Source organism: Lactuca virosa, chromosome 9 (genome assembly GCF_052849685.1).
Source record: "Lactuca virosa cultivar CGN04683 chromosome 9, Lactuca_virosa_CGN04683_v6, whole genome shotgun sequence".
In the NCBI taxonomy this organism is placed as follows: Eukaryota; Viridiplantae; Streptophyta; class Magnoliopsida; order Asterales; family Asteraceae; genus Lactuca; species Lactuca virosa.
The window spans coordinates 179,937,530-179,946,606 of record NC_136434.1 but is presented as its reverse complement, the minus strand read 5'-3'; the positions used below and the strand labels follow the sequence as shown (position 1 = coordinate 179,946,606).

General features: G+C 33.8%; 1 protein-coding gene across 1 annotated transcript; it reads right to left on the bottom strand.

The window, feature by feature from the left end:
- Nucleotides 1-367: 367 nt before the first annotated feature.
- HSP89.1 (HEAT SHOCK PROTEIN 89.1) lies at nt 368-5,199 on the bottom strand. Its single transcript, XM_079070970.1, has 19 exons — nt 4,949-5,199; nt 4,280-4,465; nt 4,102-4,175; nt 3,873-3,998; nt 3,711-3,804; nt 3,538-3,621; nt 3,311-3,454; nt 3,029-3,202; nt 2,887-2,961; nt 2,690-2,794; nt 2,473-2,613; nt 2,289-2,381; nt 2,124-2,201; nt 1,798-2,052; nt 1,614-1,716; nt 1,363-1,537; nt 1,176-1,281; nt 1,004-1,093; nt 368-746 (listed from the first exon to the last, which is right to left on the bottom strand). Exons 1-19 carry the CDS (start codon nt 5,057-5,059, stop codon nt 576-578), a joined length of 2,385 nt encoding a protein of 794 aa, XP_078927096.1. The 5' UTR covers nt 5,060-5,199; the 3' UTR covers nt 368-575.
- Nucleotides 5,200-9,077: the final 3,878 nt, after the last annotated feature.

The following is a 9,077-nucleotide window of genomic DNA, read 5'->3' as shown; positions in this document are numbered from 1 at the left end:
CTAATCCAACAGATTATGAGCCTACTATTGTTATGTTGTATGTGTGATGGAAGATGTGGTGTATTGGAGAACTCACCAATCCTTGTGTTTACGTTTTAAAGTTAAATGTTTTCAAGTTGTTCCGGTGAAAAATGATGTGTCACCTTGTTTTGAGACTTCCGATGTTTTCACGATACCACTCTCATTTGAAGTTATGTTTTTATGATATTTAAACAAATGGAATTCTAATGTCCTTTTGAAAATATGATTTTGGAATTGTCTTGAATCATAATTGAAGGAACGATGCTAAGGGTGATTGGTGACTAATGGTTCCGACTATTTGATCGTATTTTTCTCCCAGAGCGTTGATCAGATATGTCACCAAGTCTTTCTTGAGGATGGAGTTCATTAATATTAAATAAGCAAGTCGGAAATCACCTTGTAACATACTCCCAAAAAATGTGTAGCTTTAACCAAAATCGAAGATGACTCACTGGTAAACAGTATCGCTACATATTCATAATTTCTTAATGCTTTCAAACACTAGAAAAAAAAAAAAAAAAAAAAAAATAGAGTCCCAACAGATTTCAACTAACTCATTTCTGAGAAGTTGTCTGAACAGGTTCAACCACCTCTGCTTCCAGCGTCTGTTGTGGTTCAGACACTACTACTTCACCCTCTTGCGCTTCCGGAAGCTTCCATTTGTTTGATAAGGCCATGTTCATCATCTCATAAATCTTTCCCCCAAAATGCGACGGGCTCTCAGGCTATGCATATAAAAATTATTTCAGTAATTTACAAATTTGGTACCCAAAGTTTCCAACTTTTACCATGTTTAGTCCAAACTTAAATTTCTTTTAAAATTAGCTCCTTGTGTTATTGTTTCATATCAATTTTGGTCCTTAGAACCTTGAACTAAGTGCCAAAATCAATATGAAACTTACTCCAATTTCGGACCAAAACGGTAAATTTCAAAAAGCACAGGGACCATTTTTAACAAATCAACGAAAATTATATCACTCACAGTGAAACCACTAGAAATCAAGGCAGTATCATATAAAAGGTCAATAGCTCTCATTGCCTCATCATCATCAGCATTACTCCTGCAAGCCTCCTGCATAATTTCATAAATAAAAAAATATATAATTACATTCCAATTTTAAATAAAATAAAAAAACATTTTTTAAAAATCATACAGTCAATGTCTGAATGATTGGATGTTCCGGATTAATCTCAAACACCCTCCTACTTCTCATGAAATCCAAGCTAGACGAGTCTCCAACCGTCTGTGCCTTCATCAACCTAGGATTTCACAAAAACATTTAAAAAAAACAAAAAATCTCGCAAGTTATTTTTTTATAAAAAATAAATAAAAAATCATACCTTTCCATGTTGGCAGACCAACCGAACTTTCCGGAAACAAGTACACAAGGGGAAGCTTTTAACCGATTTGAAATTTGTACACTTGCAACCTTGTCACCCAAACGTTTTTTCATCCAATCACAAACATGTCCAAATTCTTGTTTCATTTCTTTTTCCTTTTCCTCATTTTTGTCACCTAAAAAAGTAAAATAACAACTTTAGCAATAAATAAAAATAATCTTCTAGGTTTTGAGTTTTCAAGACTAACTAACCAATATCCAAGTCTTCCTTGCTGATGTCAACAAAGTTCTTTTCTTTATATGATTTAAGATTTGTAACAGCAACTTCATCGATAGGGTCAACTAAAAACAATACCTGTAAGAGAATCGAATAGTTATTAAATAAGTAAAACGACAATCTCAAAAATATTAATTTTTTTTTTTTTTGTAAACTTACTTCGAGATCTTTCTCATAGAGTCTTTCAAGGAAAGGTGTGTTTTTTGCACTTGTGACACTATCAGCAGCAATGTAGTAAATATCTTTTTGTTCAGGTTTCATGTTTTCCACATATTCATCTAAACTTATCATTTCTTCTTCACTTTGTGAAGAGAAAAATCGAAGCAATGGAGCAAGTCTTTTATGGTTTTCACGATCTTCAATGCATCCTAATTTCAAATGCTTCCCGAAATTCTCCCAGAATTTTTCATAATCCTAAAATAAAAAATTTTAAATTTTTAAAAAAAATGAACTTTATAAAAGAATGAAAAAAGATATAAAATTACCTCTCGGTTTTCACTCATGGATATGCCAAGAATCATGTCGAATGCCTTTCGGACCAATCGTTTCCTCATTATCCGTACCTTTTATTTGAAAAAATTAAATTTAATAAAAGATTTATTTTTAAAATCCAAATAAATTTAAAGGAAAAGAATATTAAATGCACTTACAACTCGGCTTTCTTGGAGGATTTCACGTGATACATTCAAGGGAAGATCATTGGAGTCAACAACACCTTTCACAAAGCTTAGGTATCGTGGAAACTAAATCAATATATAAAAAGAAAAATAAAAAAAGGTTAAAACCAAAAATATAAAAATTTACGTTTTTGTCCCTAGAAAGTAAAATCTTTACCAATTCTCCATCAAAGTCATCTGAAATGAAGACACGTTTGACATAGAGTCTTATGTTCTTGGTTTTTGGATTGGCAATGTCTTCTTTCCCCATGGGAGTGACAGCTGGCACATACAGAATGGATCTGAACTCCACCTCTCCCTGTAATTTATCAAATATTATTTACATATAATATAAAATAAAAGAAAAATTGACACAAAAAGATTGCAATTTTCACCTCTGTTGTGAAGTGTGAAGAAGCTAAAGGTTCTACATATTCATTAAAAGTCTTCTTGTAGAATTCATTATATTCCTCTGTTGTAACTTCCTTAGGGTTTCTAAGCTGCAAAAAGAAAAATAAATAAATAAATAAATAAATAACATTTTCACAAAATTTGAAAATTATTTAAAAAACATAAACCTTTAAAAACTTACCCATATGGGTTGTGTCTCATTAGTGAGATCCCACTCCCAGTATTTCTCAACAACTTTCTTAGTTTTCTTCTTTTTCTGTTACAAAAAATAACATTAGATAGAATTTATTTAAAAAAAAAACAAAAAAACAAAAAACCCTTACAGCAACATTGTCATCAGTCTCATCTTTTTTGGATTCAGAAGGATCTTCATCAACTTCAATCTCTTTTGTGTATCCCTTTTCTTGCCATGTGTAAATTGGAAATGACACAAATTGTGAATAATTTTTAATAAGTCTCTCAATTTTTTCTGGATGAGCAAACCCTTTATCATCACGCTGATAAAAAAAATGAAGAATTGTGTTGTTATAGAATTGATGATGAGAAATTAGTCAAATTACATAAACAAAAAAAGATAAAATGGTTTTTTATTTTTATATGAATACTTTTAGATGTAATGTGATGCAAGATCCTCTAGGAATGAACTTTTCAGGATCAGTCTCTTCTCGGATAATATAAGAGTCAGAATTTGCTTCTCCTTCCCAAACGTATTGCTTATCAGACTTTGGACTTTTTGTTGAGACAACCACCTGTTGTTATTATTATTATTATATAAATTAATTCATGGTGTTCTATAAAAAAAAGTAAATAAAGGGTTGAAAGATGACCATACTTTATCAGCAACTAAGAAAGCAGAATAAAATCCCACACCAAATTGACCAATCAAATTGCTGTCTGAACCAGCTTCTTTGCTATCCTGTGATTTGTGTAAGTATATTATTTATAATTCTCAAAATAAAATATTTATATATGCTGATAAATACAATAAATCATAAAAGCATATACCTTTAAGGCTTTGAGAAACTTAGCAGTTCCACTATGGGCAATTGTTCCAAGAGAGTCAACTAGTTCTTGGTGAGTCATACCAATACCAGAGTCCCTGAATACACATATGGAAATTAGCAATTTTTCAACTAAATTTTCTTTTAATTAAGATTCTTAACTTACTGAATGGTAATTATTCCATTTTCTTGATCGGTTTTAATACGTATGTCAAGTTCTGAAGCACCCTCCAAAAGCTGTTGATCAGTAACACTAAGGAATCGAAGCTTGTCCAAGGCATCACTTGCATTGCTGAAAGTATGAAAGTTTTTTATTTATGTAATTGTTAGATGAATAGATGATCAACATAAGGGCTTAAAAGTAAATTAGAAATTTGCAAAAGTTTGAAACTTGCCTGATAAGTTCACGAAGGAAGACCTCTTTGTTGCTGTATAGACTGTTAACTATAAGGTCCATAAGCCGACTTACCTGCAGCATAAACATGAGCATCATGATTCTTGATGATACTCAACTTTGTATCATAAAAATAAAAAAAATAAAAAAGTAAGACATATGGTTTCCATTTAACACACCTCTGCTTGATATTCATACTTCTCCACGGGTGGATTGGGTGTTTGAAAGTCAGATACTGTTGACTCATACCGTTTCCCAGTTGAAAGCATGTTTCCTAATTTCAAAGGCTTTGTGGAAGCAGGCCCACTGCTTGTTGCAGTTGATAAAACAGAGTACCATCTGCCATTGGCATTCCTCTCTCCACTCTGTTCATGTCAAGTATATCAAGAAGATAAGTGACAAATACTTTTTGAGCTAATTGATGATATAAAACCATTTGAAAAATAATCGGCAGGGGATCCATAAGATAGACGATATGCGCCACTAGGCAAGCTTTCCATTACACCATTAACTTTGTGTAAGAAGCTGAAGGGATTTACGTAACTATGATAGAAAAACTCATCGAACTCCAAAGGTGATCCTGTTAGAGGAATACCTTCAGCTAGCCCTCACCCATGTTTATTAAAAAAAAAAGTTTTTTTTGAACGGATAAAGTGTCATATGGAAGCAAACAAATCAATCCAACGAAAATTCTCGAACGAAATGAAGAAACCACATCACTCACTTTGTGATCACGAAAAATGGTACACAGCCTAACGGCAATGACGTCTAACAATACATACAATGATACAAACATACAGAAAGCTGATGCTGGTAGGAGATGAAAACAGATTTAAGAAAAATCATACCGATTCGTTGATATTAAAAGAACCAATGGATGCCCCAGCCACTGCATCGCGGCGGAGATGGCCACCGTAACGGAGGAGAGAGTTCACAGAACGCCTAGATAGCCTGTGCATATTTGTGGAATCGAAGCTAACAGAGACGAAATGGAAAGGTTCTCCGAGACTGCGCAAGGGTTTTGATAGGGTTTCAGGGGAAATAGGGGTTTAAGGAAGCTTCTGGAGATGGGCGTTCTTGTAAACCCGACCTGTATGGATTCGTATATTTTATTTCTATATCTCGAATAACAGCATATTTCTAACTTCTTTTATTTTTAAGTAATGTATATTAATTTTTTCTTGTAATAAATTGTAAGGTATGTTGTTATTTCACAAAAACAAAACAAAAAAATAACTACATAAAAAACGAATATATACATACAAAAATAAATTACTTGTGCAAAAATTAAATAAGAGTATTTTACTATTTTAAATAATTAGTAAAAAAACTATATAAACCCTAACATGAATAAAAGTAAAACACTTCAAACTATAAGGAAAAGATTTTAAGCACCTTATATTCATTTTAAAATATATTGAATTTTGACCCATTTTTGCTCGTTGGGATTGGTCAAAATAGCTTAGAATATAACATTATTCTCGTCTATTCGGGACGGGGCAGACAGCCCACATACATGAAGAGAAGTATAGAGAGGGGGTTATCCTGATCAAAACCCTCCACACCCCACGATGGATTTACAATTTGTATTTTTCCTGTTAGTCCATAAGGATTGGACACCCGTATGTCAGGACCATACAAACCTGTTACGTGAAATGCACCAAAACCAAAGCAAGCCACACCTACAAGAAATAAATATATTCCAGAGATTTTGGGCAAATCCAAAGAAGGTTTTCCTGTACGTTCATCTAAAAATATTTCTGGATCCCAATACATCCAATGTCGATGATCAAAACAGAGATATTTCAGACAGATGAAAAATGGTCTCTAAGGCTCTTTAAATAATTAAATAGTTTATAATATAATATTATTCTTTAAATAATTAAAATTCGAACTTTATGAAATCACATACAAAAACAAACTTTTGAAGCAAATTGATATGAGGACCCATTTCTTCGAAGGTAAGAGTTGATCAAAGGCTCCTATTCTTCGGAGGAGAAAACTAAAAGTCTTCAGAGTGGGATGTTAGAGGTTTCTGAGTAAGTTATATACATGGTATCAGCTTTATTGTAAGTATGGGGGCTGACGCTAGATCAATATACGAAGCAAAAAGTAACTCCTCGGTCGCAACTATGATCGCCAAACGACCCTTAAAACGAGACATTGCATGTAAAATCATCAGGGAAATTGTCATAAAAGCCCTTAAGTTTTCCAAAAAATGTCGGTTTTACCCTTGGATGAGTTTTTGGGGTATTAAAGTCGGATACTTTCACTAAATGTATCAAATATCTCATTTAACAGGTTGGACCCTTAGTAGCCGGTTACCCATGTGCTGATTTGGCACTTTAGGTGACATGTCAAACAACATGGGCCCCATTTTATAACCCTCTCCCACATAACCCTTCCCCCTTGTTTCTTGCATCCTCTCACACCGCAGTATTCTCCCACGCAAAATGCCAACATCTTCTGCAAAATCAAGCTCGAATGTGAATTCATGATTCAAGAAGAAGATCGAAGTGAAGTGTTGGTGTGAAGATTTATGCCATGTGTTTGTTTCACGTACACCAGAAAATTCAGGCAAGAAATTTTGGGGGTGCCCTAATTATAAGGTAAAAATCATTTTTTCCTTTTCTTTAGTAGGATTGCAGTAAGGGTATTATGCATTGACCTAATTATGTAGGGGGGAGGAGGTTGTGGGTTTTTCAGATGGGTTGACGATGAAGGAGTTCAAAAACAAGATATGATGCCAGAGTCAAATCGGATTACAGAGCAGCGACAAATGATGACATTAATGCAGATGGTTGTTGTTTTGTTAGGGGCTATATTATTCTTGCTTGTTCTAGTAGTATTCAAGATTTAATGGCAGTTGGTTGTTATGTCACTAGTATTGTGATCTTGAAATATGTAGCTTTTGATGGTATGAAATATGTAGCTTTTGATGGTATTTGATACTTTGGTAGGTATATGTAATGTTAGGATTGTAATTTGTAATGTATGGATGTTAATTGCAATGTATGGATGTTAATTTGTAGTGTATGGATGTTAAATGGGGTAGAAATTGGTTTGTTTTGTAAGTATATTGCATAAAATGGTATTGTAGTAAATGGATGTTAATTGCAATGTTGGATGATTAATTCCAGTAAATGGAATTTGGAGTACAAAAAAAGGTAAGTGGTATGAATTTGGAGTAGAAACTGTTGAATATACAATTGGTGAATGGTAATAATTGTAATTTCAGTAAATGTAACAAGTGGTATGAATTTGGAGTAGATTAAATTAAAATGGTAATTGGTATGAATTTGTAGTAAATGTTTAATTACATACTACCAATATGTATCCATTACAAGTGTAATTGGTATGAATTTGTAGTTGGTATGAATTTGTAGTACAAGTTTAATTAAAATGGTAATTGAATTAAAATGGTAATTGGTATGAATTTGCAGAAACAATTGGTGAATGGTAACAATTCTAAAAGATTGAACATAATATAGAAGGGGGTGTATCCATTGCATATAGTTTAATTACATACTACCCATATGTAGCAGCCATCCATTTGTACCAAAATGCCTAAACAATGCACAAAAAAGGCAACCTAAATGGTAACAATTGGATGCATGCTGCAATCAAAGTGCCAAAAAAACAAAGTTTACAAAAGTGGCAACCCTGCAATCAAAATGCCAAAAAACAAAGTTTACAAAAGTGGCAACTTATACCATTCCCACTACACCCCATCCCCCTTCTTGCTAACAAACTACTCCAAGTTGATTGGCTTTACAGAAGAAGAACCACCACCATCTTTGTCATAGACACCCTTCCTTAGCTTTATCTTGGTAATCCTCTCAGATGTTTTTCTTGTTCTCCTAACCATTGGGACAACCTCATGTCCTTCATCATCACCCTGATTTTCTTCATCATCACCCAATTCTTCAACACCACCTTCAGGTCCATCAGCATCACCTTCAGGTCCATCACCATCACCAATAGCTTCATGTCCAACACCTTCAGCTCCACCATCCAGACCAACATCATCATCAGAATGATGACCATCAATGAAATCATTTACATCCTAGTGTAAAAATATATAGTTAGTTCACAAAAATCACCAGAAAAATTTTTAATTAATAAAAGATAATAGGTCTTACCAGTTCAACTGGTGGGGAATCATCCAATTCCACTTGTACCCCTGGCATAGCTTCTATTTCTGCATTAACAATGTCTTCAAGTCCTACTTGTATCTTCTCTGGGAGAATATCATCCTCTTTGCCCTCAGTAAACTCAATAAAATCATTATCTTCCACCTCATTATCACCATTTAGTGGATTGGACTTTGTTTTGTTTGTGAAGTTAACCTCTTGTAAAATTGCATCAATACCTTGTTCAATTTCATCATTTATTGATTTAAGCTTCCAACCAATACTGGATCCTACTTGCCCAAAAGTTTCACTACCTTCCATCACACTTGTTTGGCTAGTTCCTCCTTCTTGCATCATATGACCATCCTGAATATGAATTACTGGAACTTCCTGCACAACACCTTCTTCCAGCACCACACATTCTTCCTGCACCACACCTTCTTTTACAACAGTAGGAACTTCTACAAATGGAACTTGTTGAACCACACTTTGACCCACATTATAACCTTCTTGCATGACATTTTCACCAATCACATTTTCACCCTCATCAGCAACTAGAACTTTTTGAACCACACTCTCTTGAGTACCTAAAGTTGGAGTATTATTCCCAGTTTTTGCAGAACTAATCCTCCCACCACCTCTCCTTGTGCACAACTTCTTCCTAGGTACATCAATACTATTTCTCCTAAATCTTTTAGAACCTACCTGTTGCTGATGTTTTCTTGGACTCATCCTTAATGTGTTATGTTTTCTTGGACTCCTCCTCACTATGTTAGAGCATGAAGGTTGACTTGGGACATTTGGCTGACCAGGAGTTGTAGTATTGTTTTCTCTCATTCTCTCA

What these genes read in the sequence shown, in the direction of transcription:
- HSP89.1 (XM_079070970.1), bottom strand. Translation starts at nt 5,059, where the DNA reads ATGCACAGGCTATCTAGGCGTTCTGTGAACTCTCTCCTCCGTTACGGT. An exon ending in GCATCACATTACATCTAAAA is followed by an intron (nt 3,203 to 3,310) that starts GTATTCATATAA and finishes TTTTTTTATCAG; the next exon opens with CGTGATGATAAAGGGTTTGC. An exon ending in TCCTCCAAGAAAGCCGAGTT is followed by an intron (nt 2,202 to 2,288) that starts GTAAGTGCATTT and finishes TTCAAATAAAAG; the next exon opens with GTACGGATAATGAGGAAACG.